The sequence below is a fragment of the Dermatophagoides farinae genome, chromosome 7 (assembly GCF_024713945.1).
Source record: "Dermatophagoides farinae isolate YC_2012a chromosome 7, ASM2471394v1, whole genome shotgun sequence".
NCBI lineage: Eukaryota > Metazoa > Arthropoda > Arachnida > Sarcoptiformes > Pyroglyphidae > Dermatophagoides > Dermatophagoides farinae.
Window position 1 is genome coordinate 3039427 of NC_134683.1, and position 26487 is coordinate 3065913.

General features: G+C 30.4%; 1 protein-coding gene across 1 annotated transcript; it reads left to right on the forward strand.

Annotated features, from left to right (window-relative positions):
- The first annotated feature begins 11714 nt into the window (after window positions 1-11714).
- LOC124496360 (cadherin-87A) lies at window positions 11715-25452 on the forward strand. The gene is given in 12 exon segments (XM_075733047.1): window positions 11715-11908; window positions 17207-18491; window positions 18563-18800; window positions 18855-19564; window positions 19566-21749; window positions 21820-22087; window positions 22148-23409; window positions 23467-23555; window positions 23612-23698; window positions 23770-24033; window positions 24098-24262; window positions 24329-25452. Coding segments are annotated over 11 exon segments (6642 nt in total). The 5' UTR covers window positions 11715-11908; window positions 17207-17906; the 3' UTR covers window positions 25119-25452.
- Window positions 25453-26487: the final 1035 nt, after the last annotated feature.

A 26487-nucleotide genomic window follows, 5' to 3' on the forward strand; every position in this document is an offset into this window, starting at 1 on the left:
CATCCATCCGTGCCACACAGACACACACACACACACTTAAAGACATCTGCGTGTTAATTTACTCATTCATTTATCTTGTTGCTTGTTGTTGTTCCAAATGGAACGACTTGTAGCTGCTTTAACGTTGATGACGTTGATGGTATACATAGACATATAAATGAATCATTTTTTTCTTCTTCTTCTGACTATTTGTCATGTAGGTGGTGAGGATCACATTTTGTCTTTGGTGATGATGATGATGATCATTTAATTGGTATCATTTTTAACGTTTGTACACATTGGTGATATACAAATGCCATGTAGGAAGAGAAGTATAGATATATTTAAGATTCGATGTTGTTGATGATGATGATGATGATCCTCGAGATGAAACAACTGTCAAAAAATAAAAATTGTGATTATTTATCCAAAAAAAAAAATAAAAAAATTTGATTCAGAATCACATTCATTCATCTATCCATCATCATCATCATCATCATCATTTATTTTCTAGATCTAAATAATACAATGGGAAAGGGATCTTACATTTTTTTTCTTGATATTATTTATGTCTCTGTTCCAAATGGATCACAATGGTGATGATGATGATGATGATGATGACGAATGACAAATGCATTTCGCGCCTTTTGAAATAATGGGCCAACAACACACACAGACGCATACATATCTTCATTTGAATATCTTGATGATGATGATGATCACACTTCCTACGATTATCATTTTGTTTTGTTTTGTTTTTTTTTTTTTTTTTTTTTTGCTTTCGTTGAATAATTTCGTTACAATTACATTTAGTGATTTGAATATGCGGCCAAAAAAAAGATAAAAAACTTTCATAAGTCGTGTTTGGCAAGTGTTCTATGTTCATTGATGATGATGATGATGATCACAACATTCGAATCATTTTTGGGCATGTACATAGATGACGTTCATCACCAGGAAGTTTGAGTTAAAATCTCATTTTTTTTTCTTATTTATCTTGGATGATGATCTTTGTTTGTTTGTTTGTTATGTGATTGATATATTTTGAATTTATTTTTTCATTTTGAATTCGATTTGCATGTTTACATTGGCCATATCGATATGATATGATTTCCATCATCATCATCATCATCATTATATCATGATCATCATCATCATCATCAATCGACATCACGAAATTGTGATTGGTGGTTGATACATGGGAATCAAAAAAAAAAAAAAAAATATCCAGTTATTATCTAAAAATTGAATGGTTACAAAATTCAACTTAGATTTTACAAAATATCCAAACATATGAACAAGTTTCTGTGATTGGTATTAATATTCAAATTGTGTTTACCTTACTATATTTGTTGTCATTCATTTTCATAAAAAGTGTTACTGTGGAATAAATAAAAAAGAGAAAAAGAAAAACAACAAACCAAAATCAGATCAGAGAGAGAGAGAGAGAGAGAGAGAGAGAGAGAGAGAGAGAGAGAGAGAGAGAGAGAGAGAGAGAGAGAGAGAGAGGTTGAAAATTAAAACTATCGATCAATGGCGATAAAAAAAACAACACACACTCGATATATGCGTACATTTCTTCCAGTCTGTTTGTATTGTTGCTCTCTGTTTATTCCGGTTGAATTCAGTGTTTTTTTTTTTTTTTGGTTCGAATCGATTTACTTTACGGTTTGTGTCTCTTCAATTCATTCATTTGAACAATCGTCGATCATCAAGATTTTTGAAAAATGTTTACTTGCACGATTGGTTGGCAATAGATATTTCTATTTGTTGGTTAGAGGTTATAATCATCATCATCAAGGTAACTCTTGTTTGATCAAATCAAACATATACATCAAGCATCCACTCCCGAATTTTAACCGGTTTTTTTGTTTCTTTGGTTATATGAAAAAAAAAATAGAAATTGATTGAACAACAACAACAGGTAACGGGTTTGGTCAATGATGATGATGATGATCATTCTATTAGAAGAAGAAAATATATTTCTATATTGATCGTTGACAACAAACAAACGAGAAAAAAAAATCTACAATAACAAATTTTAATGGGCATCGGGTCATTGATATCTTTGTTCGAATGAAATAAAATAAAGAAAAAAAACTTCAGTATGGTATCTGTGGTTTGAGAATAATGACAAATAAAAAGCCAATTTTTCTTTTTTAACTCAATTAACTTTTCAACTACATCACCATCATCATCATGATCGATGTATCATTTCAAATTTGATTGATCAAATCCATACATTACAGCACACAAGCAAGAAAATTTCATTCGAATTCGAATCTGGTTCAAACGATACATTCGATCGATGTATCGATTGTTGATGATGATGATGATGATGATGATGATGATTTGAAAAAATTTCGAACGGAAATGACATTATCGAAAGAAAATCATTTCGAATCGATCAATTTTTTTTCTTATTATGATTTTTTTTCTCTCATTTCTGACCTTGATAATTGTATTATATTCATGTGACTAACCATGAATTCCCCTTGTTCCACCACTTCTCATTGATGATTGATTATATTGATTGATGACACAATTTGACCGGTATATGGTGATCATTTCATTTCGATTATGATTTTTGATCTATAATCATCAACATAGAATGAATGAATGAATGAATGATGGGAATCATACAACCAACACAAAACTGGGGAAAAAATTATTCGTTTGCCTTCTAGCTAAAATCGTAAATTACTTCCTAGAAACAAATGTGGAAATTCAAAAAACTAACTAAACTAATATTCTGCTCAATCAATTTAATTGTCTCCTTTTTAAATGAATGTGTCAACCGTGAACGATTCTGAATGATGATGATGATGATGATGATGACCTGAATATTTTTGAAAATGAAAACAAAAACAAAAATCGATTGACAAACCAAAAAAACATGAATGATATTTTTCTACCATAAATTCATTCAACAACAACTACAGCATCATTATTGTCACCATAAATGCATCAAGAATGGCAATGATGATCATGATCATTAACTTTAGGTTTTTTTTTTGATTATCTCATCAAAGATTATCGTTGAAACTGTAATGACGATGTTTTTTTTTGTATCACAAACGAGAAATTCATTTCCTGGATGTCATTCGAAATGAAAACAAAAAGTACGCCCATCTTTGTATCATATGAAATATATTCTGGATGTCGAGTGAAATTTTTTTTTCTGTTTTTGTTTCATCCACACATTTTAATTAATTGTTTCAATTTCATCATGATCATCATCATAAATCATGATACAATGAATGGATAGACATCCATTCTCATGACTGACACGTGATCACCACATTGAAATAATTTTGACAACAGAAACAATTAATGAATGGAATTTGTAAATGACAAAATATACAAATTGTTTGTGTGTGTGTGTGTGTGTGTGAATTCTTCAAATTCATGGACACACCTGTTTTCAACTGGAAATGCATATAAATATTACTCTGATTTGTTCATCATCATCATCATCATTACATTCATCAAATTCATTAATTAATATTCTCATTATTTTGTCCAACAAACAAAAAAACAAAAAATTTACATTCTTGTTTGCCTAGTGTATCGAAAAAAAACTACTACCACCACTTTTTTTTTGAATGTCAAATGAATGATGAGATTTTCTTTTTCCACTTTGATTTATTCAAACAACAACAATTGGCCATTCGAATGAATGAATGAATGAATGGTTCAGTGACTTTAATCTAGGTTAATCAATGATGGAAGCTTTGAATATTTTTTTTTTCTCCTTCTTGTTGTTGATCACCACCACCAATACCTATGTTTTACCTATGTTTTATGAGTTTTTTTTCTATTATTTCGTTTGATTGTTTGTTTTTCAACTTATTTATTCATTTATTTGCTACTTTATTTGTGACTTTTTTTTATAATGATCACTATTGTAAAGTGGTGTGTGTGTGTGTGTGTGTGTATGTGATTGAATAATTTGAAAAACTAATCGACCGACCGACCTACCACATGATGAGGAACATTCAAACCGGAATTTATTGCCATTGGTAAACTGTCACAAATTCCAAATCGGTCAATTGTTTTTTTTTTATTTTTGTCAATCAATCAGCTCAATGGCTTAATTCTTCATAATCAGAAAAAAACATTGATTCAATCATTGGATTATAATTGATTTTAATCTCATTTTTTTTAGTTTTTTATTTGTTACACCTTTTTTTTGGTTCACTTCATAAAAATATGACAATGAACTTGTTGGCTTAAGATGGATTCATTGTAAGCAACAGGCAACAACAGAAAAAAACAACAACAACAACAACAACCAAAAAAAAAACATTTATAATGATCATCTAATCTAATCGATCATTTTATTTCTTGTTTTGTTTCTAGATGGTAGATAATTGATGATCCATAATCGACATTTGTGAAAAAAAACTGGTCATATACCTGGTAGCGGGATTTTTATCTTGTGTGTGTGTGTGTGTGTATGTCAAGAATTTTTCTACCGGTCTCTTTGTCGTAGCATTCTCTTTGTCAGTTTTTTTTCTGGTTCAAGTTCATCATTCATTTTTGATTTTTTTTTTCATCTGATCAAGATTGATTTCATTAACCAATGAGGAGTAGTAGTAAACGAAAAAGAAAAAAAAAACAGATTCACAACATCACCTGACATTTAGATTTACAGGAATGCAAAATTTTTAAAATTTATGTTCATCCATATCTTTGTGGTCAACACTCACACACACATACCACACAAATGATGATTATAATCATTGTGGTGTCATCCATGGCGATTAAAATCTGGATTTTTTTCCAACCAAAAAAAAAAAAATCCATTCTTCTTGTTCATCCATCCAATCCAGTCATTCATTCATCCATCCTGGTCATTCATTCATTCATTCATTTATTATATTTAACTGATATACCAGAAATAATTCCGATCCACGGTAAATCTGAAAAATAATGGGAAAACCAGCAAAAAAAAGGGCACGCACGGGAATCTAGCAGTTGGTTTCATGATAAAAATTCATAAGAATTTTATAGAGTGAAACAAAAAAAAAAAAAGTTTCACATTTTGACACCAAACCCAAATGGAACACACACACACACACAGACACACGCACATTCTATTTAATTTCATTTCATTTAGATTCATTTCGTGTTTCATTCATTGCTTGTGTGTGTGTGTGTATAATGATGAGATTATCCCATCGGGATCATCAACAACAACAACAACAAAAATTTTATTCACTTCTCGTTTCAATCTAATTTCGGGTGATTGTTTGTTTATTTTGGATTGAATTGGACATTTCATCATTGTTATTTTCTTTTCGCTGTTGTTTTGTGCATTTGGAAACAAAAAAAATTCTGGAACGAAATGGAAAATTTTTTTCTATTTCATGCAATTTATTTTATGATTCGAATTTCATTTCTTTTTCTTCATCGGTGTTTTCAGATGAATTCTCATCATCATCATCATCCATTTTGGACGAGCCATCACTAGACAAGACAAGTGCCATGATGATGATGATTGGTGATGGTGGCAGCGGCGGCGGCAACGGCCACATCTATTATTCACACCTTTTTTTTCTTCAGATGTTTGTTATTTTTATTCTATTTTCGTTCATTTTTTTTTCATTCTTCGTTTTATCTGGAAACCATCTGGTCATCTTTTCTTTTGATTTTGGCTTTTTTCAAAAATTTCATATCTTATTCTCTCTCTCTCGCTCTCTTTTGGGTTAAAGATGCATTCAACTTACACAGAAAATAAAGTAGGGTTAGTGTACTAACCCTAAAAAGGTTAGTGCTAACCATTTTGGATTAGTTGTTTTAACGGTTAGAATAATCGATACATAATGAAATCAATTTATAAGCAAAAATTTAAATATAACTAAATTATTCAGATTTTTTATTATTATTTTTAATTATAAAATTAAGCGATTTCTTATCGCAAATCATTATCATCATTCACAATTTATTGTATCATCTTAATAAAGATGGATATTTTTCCAATCAAGTGATTTTATTATTATCCGTTTAAAAATTAATTTAGCGAATGAATTTGCGATACGGTTTATTGTTTCATCATTTATTGATCTATTATGGCTTTTATTATCATGAATAATGTCTTTATCGCAACTAAATTTCGAATCGCTTGGAATTATCCGTTTTTTTTATAAAGCCATAATTAAGTGATTGGAAAATTCTGTAAATGTGTATAATAGGGTTATAATATTGATCCATTTTTTTGTGTCATCAAAAAATTCGTAACTAGTAAAGATTGACAGTTCTTTTGTAACAGGGCAATTCAGCACCCAGATACATCGGATATATTGTTGTATTTTAAAAGTTGGTGAAAATTATTGCCATTAAAAATATGATTTTTTTTATGTCTTAAAGAAAAAATCTTCATATTCATCATATGGTGGATCAAGGGAACGAGCTTCCTCTGCATCGGGGCTTTTTTTTACCACAAATAAGATGCAGATTGTCTGATCAGACATATAAAGTGATCTTTATTAACTATGATTATAAAAATACAATGATTATTTACAAAATATTAATTTCAGATCAATTTTCTTACCCTTGTTGACCATCGGTTATAACAAAACAACAAACACAGCAAAAAAAGTGACGTGCAGACTGGTCTCCAAATTTGAAGATTTACGCAATACTCTGAATTTGAAGACTTCTTTCCAAATTTGGAGACCAGTCTCCACACTTTTTTTCTGTGAAATATAACGAAATTCGAAAACGTGCTCAAATGAATGTATCTTAAACACTAAATATATACTTTTCATGGTTGTTCATTCAAAAACAACGTACAGTAACAGGAGACCCCTACATTTGATCAAATAACAATTGATCGTGGATTACAATTTCAAAGTCAATTGTTCAAATAATTTGTGAATCTTATTCAATCCAATGGCTAATGGTATGATATATAGAGTGATATTCGTTTCATTTCACAAGAATTGTTTTTTTTTCTTTTTCTTGAAACTGTTTTTTTTTTTTTTTGATGTCCTCCGGTTTGGGTTGAAGGGAGAAATGTGTTGGCGTGATAACGTCATTGATGATGAACCCCAAATCGAATAGATAAGTTGATTGAAAATGCGTTTTTAAGTTCAATTGAATAAATGTGGTTGTTACATACACGATATATATCAGATTATTTTTTTTCTTGTTCTTCTTCTAAATATCAAAATTTCGATATGGAGAATCATTGTTTTGTCATATATAAGAAATAAAAAAAAAAATCAAACCAATCAATGGTGGTTCCGATATCTGATCATTGTTATTTGGTCTATTCTATTTGAGAGAGAGAGAAACGATATATTCGATATATTCATCGATCGATACAAGTCAATCTTTTTTTTTTTTGAAAAGAACAAAAAAAAAATTCACATTTTCCATTCACATTCGTGAACAATATGAATTTTTTTATTTATTTGAATGGGGAAAAAAAATTTAAATTTTGAAATTGGGTTAAATGTATGTTACGTATGGATGGATGGATGGATGAATGGATGGATCTATTTCTGACAATGAATATGACGACGATGATGATATGGTTGTTATTATTCAATGCAAAAATTTAAAAAAAAAAAATGATCAACAAGTTGTTGAATTCATTCATCTCTCTAAATGGCTCAACAAAACATAAATTCGTGATCGATGTCTAGATGATGATGGTGATGGTGATGATGATGATGATGATGATGATGGTGGTTTTTTTTCATCGGTAAAATAAAATTTTTATTTTATCAACAAAAAAAAAACGTTTGAAATCAAATCACACTTGTTGAATGTGTGTGTGTGTGTTTGTGTCTGATTCAGGATGAATATTGGTCATTTTGATTGGCGATTCTTTACTAAAAAAAAACAAAAACAGAAAAACAAACCTGGAAAAGATTTTTTCACAATTAATATTCCAAAGTTTAATTTATCTAATTTATCTTTCTTTTTTTTCATCCATCCATAGATATAATGTCCATCCATTCATTCATTTTTTTATATTTGTATAAATCACCATTGAACTATGTTGTTTATGGGCTTGGGGCACAATCATCAAGACACACAAATTCATAACAAATGTCTATTTTTAAATGTATCTATATATGTTGTTTTCATTTTCATTTCATAATATTGTTAACCAATGTTGATTACAATGATGATGATGTGGAGATGATGATGAGAATGTCGATATGATGATAATAATAATAATAATGAACGAACAAATATAAATAAGTGAAAGGAGCCATTATAGTTTCATTAATATCTAATATATATTCAAGTAGAATGGTACATTTTTTTTTTTTTTTTTTTGATGAGAATAAGAACTGAATCAGTAAAATAAATTTTTTTTTTTGCTTTCGATGAATTTGTCTTTTTATTTTTGGTTTCATTTTTATTCAATGTTCATGATGATGATGTACCCAGGTGAATTTTACCGTTAACATGATGATTTTGATGATTCAATGACGATCCCATATGTGTGTGTGTGTGTGTATGCTTGACACCAACACAAACATTGATCATCATCATTATTGATGATGATGATCAAGAACAGCCTGGCTAACAAACAAAATTTGATGACCAGCCATTATGGTTATGGCCACCAATTTTGGTTATCTTTATTAATCCAATATATGTTTGTGTCGGTGTTTATATAAGCATCGAACCAACAATGATGATGATGATGATGATCGGGTTTTTTCTTTTTTTTTTGGGATTGGTCATTCACATACCAAGTATTTTTGTTGTTGGTTAAGTGAATTTCATTTTTTCTTGTGATTTTTTTTTGAGAAAATCATAATCATCATCATCATCATTCAATCGGTCAGATTGTATATTCAAGTTGATGTTATCTTCAATACATCTTCACCTCACCATGTATATTCTATTCAATAATCTTAATTGTTTGGCCAGCGAAAAAAACAGCAACAACAACACTGTTATCATTAATTGGGTTAACAATCTATAAATCTATTTAGGTTTCATTTTGTTCAGCTGAAAAACAACGAAAACAACAACAACAAAAAACAGGGAAGAGTTGTTCGTGAACATAAATTGGGTGATGATAATCAACTTGATGTGTATATACAATGTTGATAATTAATTATCAAAAATAATGATGATCTATATAAATCAATGAATCGATGAAAGCATTAAAATAAAGAAAAAGAAACCAGAACATCAAAATCATCATGATCATTCTCGCAATCGTGATGATAAGTTTGAAAACCATCATCATTAACATCAATCGATATTATTGCAAAGGTCATCATCATGATAACAACATCAAATCGAATGATGATTAATATTCGATTCATTCATAGACAACGTTATAATAATAAAAATAATCGACCAACCGGAAAAAACCATTACGGAAATATGAACATCTTTATGTAATAATAATTCTGTATATATCTGAATTTATTGTTTTTTTTTTCTTTTCTTATCTCCTTTCTATTTGTTCATCGATCTGGAATGAAAATGACAAAAAAAAACTAGATCAACTTAGAAAGGTAAAAAAGATTGTGAGGGTAATCAAGGCTTTGAACTTTGAACTTTGAAGTGAAGAATAAATAATAATAAAAAAAATTATTGGTCATCGTACCAATCACACAATATATATTCATATATATCTATTTTCATCCATCTGAAATTCTATTATCTAAAACTTTTCATCCAAAAGATGATGATGATGATGATTGAATGAACGAATGATTCTAATGAACGAAATACGAACAACAACAACAACAACAACAACAACAATGAAATATTTTATTCAAATGATATTGAATCGACGATATCGTCGTTGTCGTCGTCGTCTGTATTTCATCTTCATTGAATATTCATCATTTTTATTATGGATAATATCGTCATATATGTTTGATGATGGTGCCAAACGAACCTTAACCAAATCGAACACCAACCTTTCTCTTGAATCATCATCATCATCATCATCATCAATGATGTTGTTGGCCATTGTCGGCTATGGTCTCTCTCTCTATCTGTCTATTTCTCTATTTTTCTCTTTCTATTCGTTCATTTACTTTCCTACCACACACAAACAATCATCTATATTCGAATAGAATGGTTGAATGATTCTCTTTCTTTTTCAACAACAACAACAACAACAACAACAAAAAAAATCTCTTTTTTCTGAATGAAGAAGACGACGACGACGACAACGAAAAACAAAAAAAAATCACATCATACAAATTCAAAATATCATCATCATCAGTCGATGTTGTTGTTGGTTGAATAGTATCATGTATTTCCAACTAACCACCACCACCACCACCACCACCAACAACTACTACCAATGATTATTCACGTATAATGGACAATTTGTATTTCGAATTCAGAATGGAAACAAAAAACTTTCATCATTTTTAGCGGCAATATCTCTGTGTTGTGGTCATGAGAATGATCATTTTGTTTTCTGATGTGATGAGCTTTAACCTCTACATATGTGTTTGTGATCTCTGAATTCATTATTGTCAAAGTAGTAAAAGTATTATAAGTGAACATTGATTTTTTTTCGGATATGAAAATCATTGTGAAATTATTACACTTTGAATTCTGTATTTATCCGCATGTTTTTTTGTGTGTGCGTGCAAAGTGTGTGTTTCGTGAATTTAAAGTGATTCATTATTATTACATTTGATGAATGTCAACAAACCGTGTTATTGAATGATAATAATTTCCATTCATAATGTAGCGTGTTGCGTGTTTAAATCAAAGAAAAAAATTTTTTTGTGTGTGTTATTTCCATTATCATCATCATCATCATCGCCGTCATCATCATCAACGTAATTGGTCATTTTCTTATGGATGATATACATCGCATCACATCACATTTCATTTCATTTATGTCAATCATTTTGAATATATATATGTGTGTGTGTGCATTCATTGTGTAGAAAATTCTTACGTAACAACAACAACAACAACAACAAAAAAACGGTAGCATTTTCAATGTGTATGTGTATGTGCGATAATCGTCGCTAATCATTCTTATTTTGTATTGTAATTTGAATTTTCTTCGAAATTCTTTGTCATTTTTGATTGTGAAAAAATTTTTTTTTTTCGTTTTGGTGTGCAATGTATTTGTAACAAACAATTTTTATTGTTGTTGTTGTTGTTGTTTCACAGCAACAACAAAAATCTATTTGCCAACAACAACAACAACAACTTGACTAATCTAAGATCGTTATTCAAATTCAATTTTTTTTATTTCTTCTTCTTCTTTCATCATTACAATCATCAACTGTATATTCATTTGTCAATGTGCACCATCAAATGATCATTGATCATCATCATTTATTATATATATAACATCTATGATCACCACCATCCATGATCGCCAGTTTACATTCAATTCACTTTTTGTGTTTTTTTTTGTTTTAATTTTTCACATGTAACAACCACAACAACAACAAACAACAACAACAACAAAAAACAACGACATAAACAACTTCCAATGATCATCCACATCATTGTCATCGGTGCCAAAACAAAACAAAACAAAACGAAAAATCAATCGATAATCGTTTTTTTATTGTTGTACTGGTTTTTTTTCTGAAATCAATTGTTACTTGATTCAAAACAAAGTTTTTTTTTTGTTCACCATCATCATCAAATGAAATAAAACAAGAAACAAAGAAAACAAAAATTTTAAACTTTTTTTTCAAGTTTTTTTTTCTAAATCTTCGTCATTATTGTTTTATCAGATCAAAAACAAAAACAAAAAACTAATCGACTTTTGTCATACTGGTTTTTTTTGGCATCGAAAACATACGACAATCAACTACCACCACTGCCACCACCCCCACCACGACGACAACGACGATCTATTATTATATTATCGATCATATCAAAATATTATTGTATTTTTTTTGGTTCACATCTAAATTCAACTGACATCAATCAATCAATATACATAACAGTAATAGTTTGGTTTCTTTTTTTTAATTCAGTATATATATATATATATGATTCCATTTTTTCGAATATTTAGATAATCATTTGCTAATGATTCGATCATACCACACACAAACACACACACACACACACACGATGGACAAAAAAAAATCAAAATCTAAATGAGATGTACATGATTTATCCATCCATTCATTTCATTTGGATTTAAATACAATTTGTATCCAAATCAGAGACAGAGACTGAGAGAGAGAGTTGTAATCAAGATGTATGGCAATGATGGAAAGTAGTATTCAATAGTTTATCAGCTAGTTAGATTTAAATAAAAAATTTTTTTTCTTTTCAAATGATTGACTGACTGACTGACTGACTTACTGACCAACTGAATGATGGCTTGTATCGATGGTTTTTTTTTGTTTTGTTTAGGTATTGCAACCTAAAATGAATCAAAAAAAAAAAAAAATCGAAACACCCGATCATCATCATCGTATGAACTGCTTAAAGGCAAATAAAAAAAAATAATAAATATCATGTGTGTGTGTGTGAGATTGTTTCTTCTTCGTATTGATGCCAATCACATCATCATCATCATCATCATGTCCATAATCTTCAATTCGATTGACTATTACTTGAAAATGGTTGTTGTTTTTTTTTTTTTTTTTTTTTTTTGGTTAGTTATATTATCCATTACTTATGGCCATTTCCATTAGGATTATCTTTTTTTTTTTTTTTGCTTCATTCAATGATTTGTGTGTCATGCAACAATAACAAGCAGTAACAACAACAACAAGCAACAACAACAACAACAACAAAAGTTTGATCTAAATATTCCAAGTAGCCATTACTTGTTTGTGTGTGTGGTCAATATATTCACCTACCTAATAATTTCGACGATGATGATGATGATTTGATTTGCTAAAAAAAAATTGAATCAAATTATTTGTGATTTCATTTCAATTACAATGAAAAAAAATTGACCCAATAGGCGTGAATGATAATTTATTCATTGGATTTCAATTTTATCGATAAAAAATCATCATCAACACATATTGAATGTGTGAAAATGAAAATAATCAATGTAACGGAATGAATGAATGTGATAGATAGAGAGAGAGAGAGAGAGAGAGAGATTCAAATTCATAATTGACACACACACTCTCAAGACATTTGTGAATTTGTTTTTTTTTGTTTTGTTTTTTGTTTTGATATTGGTGATGACCAACACCTGTTGCATCCGATTAAAAATGAAAAAAAAAATCTCTCAAGTTTTTGTTTTCATCCATTCACTGATTATAATAATAATAATAATAATAACATGATCGAGTGGTGGTCAATAAGGTAATAATCAGCCATGACCAGCAATGATTATCAGAGAAAAAAGAGTGAGAGAGAGAGAGAGAGCAACAAACAGTGAAACGAGTAAAATGTCCATTGTAATGATAACAACAACAACAACAACAACAACTCTAACGGATCGTGGATCGAATTGTTTTTTTTTCTTTTCATATATATATATATTGTTTATTTATTTATCTACTTTCTTGATTTTCTGTCTGTTTTGGTTTATTCTCGTTTTTTTTTGTTTTCTTTTTCTTTTTCATTTCATTTTTTTCAACTATACAATCATTCATTGGTTCATGATTATCACACCTGCCATGACCGGCCGGCTGTTTTGTTTCCATAAGAAAAAAAAACATGAACAAAAAAAAAGTGTCGATGATCACATTTTTTTGTCTAAAACGGATATATTTTTTTTTGTTGCAGACGACAACCACAACAAACATCAATCGAATTGAATGTATCAATCATTTGATATTTATTTTCTGGCAAAAAAAAAGAAAGAAATATAATTAGACAAATTGATTGATTGATTTGATTTGATTTGAATTTTTTTTTGTTGAAAATGGAAACAATGATGATGACAATGACAGAAAACATTTGGCCAATACAATTTCATTGCCATACAAACGTACAAGTGGACAAGTGTCAAGGATTGAAATTATCATATAAATTTATTCAACGTTTGGATTTATATCATATTCGTAATTCTTTTTACTGCTGCTGCTGCTGCTGCTGCTGGACATCATTATTATGTGTTATGCATCGTTGAATGATAAAATATAGATTGCATGAAAACGACATCCGTTGCCATATGTGTGTGTGTGTGTGTGTGTGTGTGTATAATAGAATAGATTTTTTTTTATATACACGAAGCATTCAAGCGTTTCAATGTTTGAATTGTTTTTTTTATGATGATGATGATGATGATGATGATGGTGACACATCTGTCCACTTTTTTATTTATTTATATGCATATCATCTGTCTGTTTGTGTGTGTGTGTGTGGATAATGAAGGATTTTCGGTTAGTTTTTAGTAAAAATTTTAAAGGAAATTTCACCTGTTGATTTTGATGAGTGATGATTTTTTTTTTTTTTGATTTCAATTATTCTTATCCCTATATATAAAAACAAAACAATCATAAAAAAAATCGGGTAATGAACCTAGTTATATATAAATGAAAAAAAAAATTCAAAATGTTTATCCTTGCATATCCGGTGATGATGATCATCATGATCATGATCATGATGATTATGTGTGCGTAGGTCCGAAATGAAAAAAAAACGAAATAAATTAATTACACAAACAAACAAACCCAATATGCATATTTGTTCTCATAGGAAATTCATGAAAATGCAAATCATAAACTCGCACACACACACACACACATAAATGAACGAATATTTTATGTGTGTATGGTGCAATACTGGCCACTAACCTGGATTACAGATTATATTCCAGAATGATTCATTTATTAATTTGTGCACACAGTGGTTGTTTTGAATAAATGAATGAATGAATGAATGAATTCTGGCTTGACGAAAGAAAAAAAAATCAATAAACAAAATGAAACAAAATAAAACGAAAAAAAAAATTATTCCTACAACGGAAATGACAATTCTTTTATGGTTCACTTCACTTTCATTGAATTTCACATCATCATCATCATCATTTGTTTAAGAAAAATTTCTATCACTGCAATGACCCAGGATGAATTGATCTTTTTTTTTTTTTTAGTTGACATTTCATTTCCATCATGGCCATGATTACATAGTGTGTGTGTGTGTCTGAAAATTACGTGAATATTTTTAATTAGAAATTTTTTCATAATCTCCATCATCATCATCGTCATCATCATTCATTCAGGATATTCTTATATATAAAGATAAAAATGAATTCATTTATATTCACAGACACACAAAATGAAAACACCATGTGAATTATTAAACGATGCGAAACCAAAATTTCATTTCGATAATTTCATACTTTTGATTCTGTTTATCATGTTTTACTTTCTTTCTCTCGCTCTCTCTCTCTCTCTCTCTCTGTCTCTCACGCACACATCGTAGATGACTTTAGAATTTTTTTTTTTATATTAACAACAATTTTTTTTGCAGATTTTTTTCCCATACGACTGCCATATGTTTTCAATTTCTTTTTTTTTTTTTTTTTTTGGTTTAAATTGAATTTTATCGAAACAAACAAAACAAATTCAAAGATTTATTTTTTCACACATCATCGATTGATTGACATTTAAAAATAAAAACAAAACAAAAAAAAAAAATAGCAACAACAACAACAACAATGAATGGGTGATAAATCTGGAACATTCAATCAAATATATCTCAAATCGAATCAACAAAAAAAAATTGATATTGTAACAACATTTTTGAATGATGATGATAATGATGATGATGATGATGATGATAAGCGTTCTATCTATGGATATCAAAACAATGACAACAATAACAATCACACGATCATCATCATCATCATCATCATCATCGAAAAAAAAGTTCTATTTTTTTCAATCAACTCGGGTATCATCATCGACAACAATGTAGAAGGAATCTATTTCCATAACACAAAATTTTTTTTTCTCACTTACCGTTGTTTTTCACATACACCACCACCAACAATAACCTGTTCAACATTTATAAAAATAATTTGAATTTAATCATCTGAACAAAGAATTTGAATCGATTTCATTTCAGATTCAAAATCGTATCGTATTTCGTTTTGGTCTATCGATTTTTTTTCTCTGTTCATAGCAAGCGAACATTATTGTAATGACGACAATCTATCTGTCCATGATTGATTGATTGATTGATCGATTGTTTTGTTTTTGTTTTGTTCAGTTTGGCTCTATTTTTTTTCTCTCTTTTTTTTCACAAAATAATTTGATGTGTGTGTGTGAATAAAATTTAAAATTTAAATCACTCAATTTTAATCTCATGTTTTGTTGTTGTTTTTTTTTCGAATGTTTCGTTCGTTAACACATTGATTTATGGGGCGTATGACAATTACGGATTTTTTTATGATCTTTTTTTTTGGAGAAAAAAAAAATGCTAATTATTTGCATACCAATGTATTACATTACAGTATTATTGACTTACCTGTATGCTGTTCAATGAAGATGATGATGATGATGATTCGAATGAAACGATGATTTTTTTTAAATTCGAAGGAATGTATTACACATCCCCTTCCACAGTTATCCACACCACACCTATTCGATGATCATCATTATTATTTTGAAAAATAAAAAAAAAATTTCGAAATATTCAAATTATAATAGTGGATTTTTCAAAAAAAAAAAATTCAAATTTTGTAAAAAAAAATACGTTGTATCCAATGAAAATGGACGATATATTTTCATCCTTTTCATGACATAATATGATGATGATGATTTAATTTGATTGCATGTTATCATTATTTGTTTGATCAATTGTTTCCGGTTTACACGTGCAACAATTTCGAATGTATAGTTGAAAATTGAAAATAATTTTTGTAAAATACAACAGATAAAAATATCGCATAATAATAATCATTGATCATCAACATCAACATCGAATCAATTTGTGTATATTGATTTTCATTTTGTGTATGCGTGTCTGTCGAAATAGTCGACAGTCACGTACACACAAATATACAAAATAATTCAACACAAGACAAGATAGAATGGCGCTAAAAAAGAACAAATCTGAAATTGAAATTGAAATTATAATAAATAGGGAAATACGATGCCATGCTTCATGTTCAATCATTCATTCATTCATTCAATTGTCGAATTGAATTTAGATCGAAATGAAAATGATTTATACACACACACACACACACACAAACACGCACACAGAAATGCAAAAAAAAAACTTTTGTCCCTTAGCATTATAATTTTCACGTATATAAATCAACTAATTTCCATTTTTTTTGTTGTTGTTGTTTTTTCATTTTCATTCAATTTAGGATCTTCTTCACCATCATCATCATCATCATCATCATTATTATTTGGATTGAATCTTCATCATTCGGCTAACTCTTCAACGTTTTGTTTTGTTGTGTGCGTGTGTGTGTGTGCGTTTGATGGAACAAAACAAAACGGCACGTTTTCATATCACTTTCAGTCAAAATAAAAATGAAAAATTTCAATTGTTTGTGTATGTGTGTGTGTGTGTGTCTGTGCATGAATGATATGGCCCGATTTCATTTGTGAATGGAAATCTTTAAAATGGTAACCATTTAAAATGATGATAATGGAAATGAGAAAAAAAAACCTAGATTCTAGATCGAAAAAATAGAAATGAAAATCAAAGAAAGAAAACCTGAAAAATTATTATTTTATTATTACTATTTTATTGTCAAAAATATTGCTGTCTTCAAACAAACAAACAAACAAAACTAATGATGATAATGTGTGAGGAAATGTGTCATCACTATCATTGACAATTTTGGCGTCTGTTTTTTTTTTTTTTTGTTGCAAGTGCGTGTGAATGATATATCTATATATTATAAAAAAATTCGAAGAAGATTTCAATTGTGATCATCTAGATTCATTTTCTTTTTCTTCCATTATTATTACTACCATTCACATTCATTTTTGTCACATTCACACACAAATATACCGGTTCATCATTTTTTTTTTTTTGGACCGGTTAAAAATTAAATAATGTCAACAATAACAACAAAAATGTTTTCATCACCTGTATCAAGAAGATTTGAAAGAGAAAAAGATAATCGAGAACTCGAACTTCGTCGACGAAAATGTTGTGAAACTATCGATTTTCGTTCATCACTATTCAAATCTAATCATCATCATCATCATCATCATCATCACAATTATAAAAATGTAAATAAATCCTCATTGTACATCATCATCATCATTGTTGAAATTGTATTGATTCAATTGACATTGATTTCGATCAATGAAGTATGGGCAACACGTACAAATCTTCCACCTAGATTTAAATCCGATAGTAATGATTTTGATACACAATCTGAAATTGTTGTACGTGTTAAAGAAGGTGCTTCTTCATTGAATAAAGAAATTTATCATCTTTATGGTGAAGATCCTGATAATGATCCATTGACATTCGGTGTTCTTGGAACACTTGGTAAAGATCTCTTACGTATTGAATCAATATCTAATAATGAAGCCAAAGTTTACCTCAAAAAAGAGCTTGATCGTGAGATACAAGATTCGTATACATTAGTATTAACAATAACTGATGGTAAATTAGGCAAAGGAAATTATGTAAGTTTTTCGTTTCTTTCTTCATAATCGATAAAATTCGATGGATTAATTTTTTATTCTTTTAAAATTAGATAACAAAATCATTGTTATTGATCGTTGAAGATATCAATGATAATGCACCAATATTTCGTCCATTTAGAACGGCCGTACTAGTCAAAGAGAATGCAAAACCTGGAACTTTGATCGAAACATTCGAAGCATTCGATTCAGATGAAGGCCGATTTGGTCAAGTTTTCTATCAACTTGGTGATGAAATTCATGATACTAATTCACTTGGTTCGAATATGTTTTCCATTCAAACAGTAGATGGTATGTATTCGAATAATCAATTGGCATGTTTACTTATTTCTAATTCGTTAATAGGCAAAGGTATTTTACGTTTATCCGGCCATTTGGATTATGAACGTAAATCTTTATATCAGATTCGTGTATTGGCCATTGATCGTGCGATGGAAGATTCAAGAAAAACATCAACCGCTGCTATTGTTATTCAAGTGGAAGATGTAGATGATCAACCACCAATATTCACATCGATTCCATCGGTAACAAGAATATCTGAAGATACACCAATCGGTGGCCATGTTTTACAGGTGACCGCTATCGATGGTGATAAAGGTGTGAATAATCCTATAACATATAGAATCATTAAAGGTGGTAATGGTTTATTTTCAATTAATTCAAATACCGGTATCGTAAGTGTTGCTGGAAAATTGGATCGCGAAGCATCGGTTACTGATTCTGGAACAGAAGCAATTTATTCATCAGCAAATCTATTGTCAGCTTCGTATATTTTGGAAATTGAAGCTACTGAAGTAACACATGCTATTTTTCCACCACCATCAGTGACAACCGAAGTGACAATCATTTTAACCGATGTTAATGATGAAGTACCAAGGTTTCGGTTTAAATCTTATACTGCTGAAATAATCGAAAATTCACCATCTGATATGCCTGTAACGTTTACTAGACGTAATGCTAAAAATAATCGAATGGATACAAATGATCAAGCCATGAATAGTTTGCTATCACCACAAGTCTATGATTTGGATCAAGGCAATAATGGAACATTCACCTTTACATTTAGAATTGGATGATGATCAATCGTTGGACAAAGATCTGCGAGCACAACTAGTCGATACGTTCTATGTGACTCCATTACAAAGTACCAATGATGCAACATTAAGTGTTAGGATTCGAAATTCAACAGCATTAGATTATGAAAAACTAAAACAAATCAAATTACGAATGATTGCCAAAGAACGATCACCATCTGCTGGCCATCAAAATTTACGATTCACTAGTGCCGAATTAATTGTTTCGATCAAAGATGCCAACGATAATGCACCACAATTCAGTCAGGAAATCTATTATGGCTCAGTATCGGAGATTCCAAAGCCCGGAACTATTGTGGCTCAAGTTTCAGCCACCGATATTGATGATGGCTTATTCGGTACTGATGGTATCAGATATACATCTTTAAGAGGTGATATTGCAGCTGCACTTTCATTAAATCCAATGACAGGTATAATCACTGTGAAAAATGACACCGATAATAAAGATTCCAGAAATTCAGTGTATTTCGATCGTGAACAACATACCCAACATTTTTTGATCGTAGAAGCAAGAGATGCGGCCGGATTCGGTAATAAAAACACTGTTCAATTAGTGATCAACATTACCGATGTAAATGATCAAGTTCCAAGATTTTTACAAAGTTCATACACAGGACGAATCTATGAAAATCAAAAGCGATTCGAACAAGATTTGTTTGTGAGTGCTTTGGATGATGATGCACCAAATACGGCCAATTCTCGTATACTTTATTCTATCGTTAATAATTCGTCGCCATTTTCACCACATTTCAATATTGATCCGAACTCAGGTAAAATTACCGTTGCTAAACCATTAGATTTCGAATCGATACCTGGTCAAATAGCTGATTCACGAAATATATCGTTCAAAGTCCGTGTACATGATCATGGAATTCCGCCGTTAAGCAATCAAGTTCCTGTTAATATTCTGGTATTTGATCAAAATGATAATGCACCTGTGTTTTCAAAATCTCTATACACAAAATCAATACCTGAAGATGTACGTGATGGATCGATGGTCGTACAAGTTAGTGCCACTGATGCCGATCAATCACCAGCTAATTCTCGTGTTTATTATCGTTTACTATCTGGTGGCGCTGATAAATTTGTCATTGATAGTAATACGGGAATAATTTCCGTTGCAAAAGGAGCATCACTTGATCCAGATAAATCATTATCGATTGGCAGTTCTAAAATGTCCAAAAAATTATGGTATCTTCTCAAAGTGATGGCCATTGATTCGAGTTTCGGTACCGAAGAACAATTGTCCAGTATTGCTACAGTAAATGTGTCCATCATTGATGTAAACAATAAAGCTCCTGAATTTCCAAATAATTTACCTGAAGTTTATGTGGCTGAAGATGCTAAAATTAATCAATTTGTAACACAAATTAGTGCATTCGATCTAGATGATAAACCTGTGTTACGGTATTCATTCGATTATTCACGCTCAGAAGCTCGTAATGATTTTGGCGTGGCCATGGATCTTGCATCATTTGCCGAATCATTTTCAATCGGTCCGATAGATGGTGTAGTAAGAGTTGCTAAATCCCTTGATCGAGAATTATGGTCAATATTGAAGTTACAGGTTGTTGTTGAAGATATTGCAGCCATCACGAAAGGCCAGAAAGCTCGTACAACATTTACGATTCATATTACTGATATAAATGATAATCCACCTCGTTTCATTCAACGATTATATCGAGCAATTGTTCCAGAGAATTCTATACCTGGTACATCCGTAATAACAGTAACAGCTGAAGATCGTGATACGAACAAATCACTTACATATTCATTGGAAAGTGAAGAATTTGATTTGTTAAGATTATTGCGAATCAATTCTACAACTGGTGAGATTTCTGTTTTAGGTCGTATCGATCGTGAGATATATAATTGGCTAAATCTTACGGTTCGTGCTATCGATCATGGTGATCCACCACTTTCTGGAACGGCCGAAATTGCTATCCAAGTTCTTGATGAAAATGACAACAATCCAGTGTTTGATGATGAAAATTTACATAAAGTTACCATACCGGAAGATTCACCAATCGGATCACTAGTTGTACGAATAACAGCATCTGATGCTGATATTGGTGCATTTGGAAAGTTAACATATCTACTTGATTCAAGTTCTTCGTTGGGAAAATTTAAAATTGATCGCGAAACGGTATGTATCTATTCACTTGGTTATTCATTTGGCTATCTATAACTAACTGTCTTTTAATTTTATTTTCTAGGGTTCAATTATTGTGGCTGATCATCTTGATCGTGAACAGATTCCATTCTATAAACTTTTGGTACAAGCATGGGATAATTATGAATATGGTTTCAGTACAGGTGAAAGTCGCAAAGCATTCAAAACATTGACCATCGTTCTGAGTGATGTTAATGATGAAACGCCTAAAATTGTATTTCCATCTCCTGAATCTGAATGTACTTTTATCAGTGAATTTCATAGTCAAAATGATCCTGTTGTCACTATTCAAGCTCATGATGCCGATGATCGTATGTTGATTTTAGAATAAAAACAATGAAATATTAACATTTTGTTTTTTTTGCATATAGCATCCTTGCCGAATGGTCAAATTTCGTTTGCCATTGTGAATGGTAACGATGGCCATTTGTTTGAATTTTCTCCAAGTGATACTGCTAATAGTGTTGTACTTCGAACTCGAAGTTCATTACGTGGCCGCGTTGGGAATTTTACCATTTTCATTCAAGTGAGCGACGGTGGCTTACCGTCAAGGATATCAACATCACCTATCAAAATTTGTGTGACTGATGTCAACGATCATAATCCAATCTTTGTGAAACCACCATCTAATATGACGATTCGAATTCCAGAAAATGCAACGATTGGGACTCGTGTTGTCGATGTTCTTGCTTTAGATTCAGATCATGGTTTGAATGCTGAAGTTAGATATCGTTTACGAGAAATAGCCAATGGTCAATGGCGTTCGTTTCAAATCGATCCAATCACCGGTGTGATAACTTTATCTAAAGAATTAGATCGTGAATCGGTTAGAGTTCATGAACTTCGTGTACAAGCTTATGATCTTGGAACACCAACTCCATTGTCGACAGATTTAGACATTACTGTACTTGTGACCAATGTCGATGATTTTGAACCAGAATTCACTCAAGATGTATTTCAAGTTGTATTCACAGAAAATCTTTCGCCTGGAAGTGAACGTTATAAACTTTTACCCACCATTGATAAAGATGATTACGATTTCAGCGATCCAAACACTGCTTTCAAATCAATACCATGTTATTTTATTGTTGGTGGTGATGGATTAAGCAAAGATAATGAAGAATTATTCAAATTAGATACTTTCACCCATGAAATGTCGACAACTAAACCATTGGATCGTGAACAAAAATCTAATTATACATTGATTGTACAAGCAACCAATGATTGTTTTCGTGTACCGCATCGTGTTGAACGATTTGATCCGAAAGATAATTCAATGTTACAAGTATTGGTTGGCATCAAAGATGTCAATGATAATCCACCTAAATTTCTTAAAAAGATTTTTTCTGGTGGAATCACCACCGATACCGAATATGGAACAATATTTATGTCAGTCAAAGCAATCGATCCAGATGTTGGTACACATAGTCATGTTAATTATTACATTGTTTCCGATGTACGAAAGTCATTTTCCGAAGGTCTTGAAAATGTTCCATCAAAGCCATTCGAAATTAATCAACGGACCGGTGAAATAAGCCTGAAATTTGATCCACAAAAAGGAATGAAAGGTTATTTTGAATTTGAAATAAAAGCCAATGATACGGATGGCCTGTACGATATTGCAAAAGTTTTTGTAAGTATCAATTTGCAATTCATTTGTTTGATATATAACCAATGCTTTTATTCATAGATTTATTTACTTCGTGGAGATCAACGGGTTCGATTTGTATTACGGCTGACACCGCAAGAATTGAGAGAAAAATTGGATAAATTTCAAGAGTAATTAACTACTAAATTATTTGGATTCATGATACTAATTTTGTTTTGTTTTTTAGTGTCTTGGCTAATATTACCGGTGCATTGGTCAATGTGGATAGTTATCGTTTTCATGAAGCAGAAGATGGCAGTGTTGATCAGAAAAAGTATTTTTATTTCATTTCTCAAATTTGAAAATTGATTTATTTTATTATTTATTATTCGTCTAAAAATTCAGAACGGATCTGTATTTACATTTTGTGAATCGAGATGATAACAGCATAATGGATGTGGACAATGTTCTTATGTTGATTGATAAAAACATTGACTATCTGGATGATTTGTATAAAGAATTCAATGTATTGATCAGTGAACCGACATCGATGGCCGAACCATTCATGGAATGGGAAGATCAATTAAAAGCTGGTCTTGCTGGTACTTCTGCATTTCTATTCTTGTTACTTATTCTGGTCATTTCTCTGTGTTTGAATCAAAAAAGCCGGTATGTAATATTATCATGTTTTCATATGACAAAAACGAATTTCATTTCATTTTTATAATCATAGATATGAACGGCAATTGAAAGCAGCCACCGTACCAATATTTGGCCATGAACCACAATTAACACGAAGTAATGTTCCAAATACTAATCAACATGCAACAGAAGGTTCGAATCCAATGTGGATGACCGGCTATGATAATCAATGGTATAAAGATGAAGAACGTTTAAGGTAAATAACAAAACAAAACAAAAAAAATCAATGAAAATTAATTTATTGAAAATTTTTAAATCTTAGTAGTGAATCAAGTAGCAGTAGTAGTAGCAGTAATTCATTGGATGAAAATGCATTGACCAATGTTGCTATCGAAGATGAACATTTAAATTTTTCCTCATTGGATACATTGGATCAAGGTGATGTAACACATGAACATATTGCTGTTCGTAGTGAATCATCGGGTAATAGTTCTTCATCAACGACGAATGATCGATCGGTTTTATGTCGTATCAGTAATACATTATCGAAACCAACATCGACTATTGCTTCAAATAATCGAACGATGAATGGTACTGCAAATTTTGGTACCGTTGGACGTCGTCATCAAATGATTACAACACAACTATCGAATCCACCAGCACCATTGAAAAAACCGCCAGCACCAAAACCACCGGCACCAAATATTGTGGTCATCAGTGCAACAGCATCATCATCAACGATCAATAAAAATGATCCACGAAATGGTCATTATGTCTCATCATCAAATGGTTCGACAACAAATAATGGGAAATCACCTTGCATAAATAATATCTATATAGAAACATTTTCTAATCATCATAAAAATAGTAATGGTAATGCAATATCGGTTAATAATGGTGGTAACAAACATATACCACCATCATCTACACATGGCCATTATCATCATTATCATCATCATCATTCTCATCCACATCCACATCAACAATCATCAACCACCACTAGTACACAGCCACATCATTATTTTGGTATGAACAAAGGTCAAGATTTATCGAATGATCATGCATATTTACCTGAATCTCAATTGATGAATCTGGAAACAACTGAACTATGATGATTATAAATCTTATCAGATTTTTTTTTGGACAATTGACAAGAGTTATTGGACATTGCATCATTTTGTCATTATTATTTGTGCCATTTTTTTTACGAAATTTTTTTTTCTTCTAAACCGATTTTAAACTGATAAGTTTTTTTTTTTTGCTTTATTTGAACAAATGAATGTAAATAGTGCGCTTTTTTTTCTTCCATTTTCCAACAACATTCATCTTTCTGCACACATATAAACAAAAATTCTTCTCATTTCGTTGTAAAAAAAAGAAACATTTTGTTATCATTTTGTTATTCTGTTGTTTAAAGTGAATAAATTTGTATAAATTTTTTTTTCATGATTTAGATATTCGCTTTCTGTGATTTGTTTATTTATATTTATCATAATTCAGTTATCATCATCCATTCTGGATCAACATTTGGGTCAATTTAAATTCTAATCATGTGTGTTCACACACACACACACAAGTGGATGAAATTTACTTTGATTACTGATTTTTTTTTCTTTTTTTTGCTGGTGCAATATAATCTGACCATCATTATTTTTATATTTTTTTTTTTTTGAAATGATGATAATGGTGATCAACATCACATATAAAATGAAAGAAATTTTTTTTTTGTTTAAAGTTGTCAGGATTGATGACGATCTAAACATAGACAAATATATGGTAGTTTTATATTTACAAATGGCATAAATTACAGTGAAGAAAGATAGAGATATCTTGTGTGTGTGTGTATGTATGGAAAGAAAAGCGAAAACGAATATACAAAGATAGGTCACGAAATTAAACGATCATCATCATTATCTTGGAACTGTATGGTTGAGAATAACAATAATATTATCTACATTGGGAGAAAATGGCAACGTTTTTTTATTTCTTTCTTTGGTTTTTCAGTAAAATTTGTCCGTTTTTTTTTGTTTTTTTTCCATTCGAATCTATTTTGACATTCCATCAAACCAATTGTAAATATAGGAAAACAAATCGACAGTTATAATACATGATGATCGAATGAATATATTTGTACTTAATCCGTTAATTATCGGATTAAATGAAATGTTGAAGAAAGAAAAATTCGTTAATATTTTAATCATATGAATGATCAATGGGGATTGATTATTGATTGATTTCTATTGAAACATATTGAAAATTGAAAATGGTAAGAAGAAAAAAAAATTGCCACGATGATGATGATATTGACCATAAATTTTCTTTTTTTTCTTCTTCTTTCAATGCATGTTGTTTTTTTTTCTTCAAATCAAATGATTATGGATACTAATAATAAACATTTCCAATTAAATGATCTTCAAATGGGGGCGAAAAATTATATAAATTTGGCCATCAAAAAATAAAATCGCATATATCATGACCAAC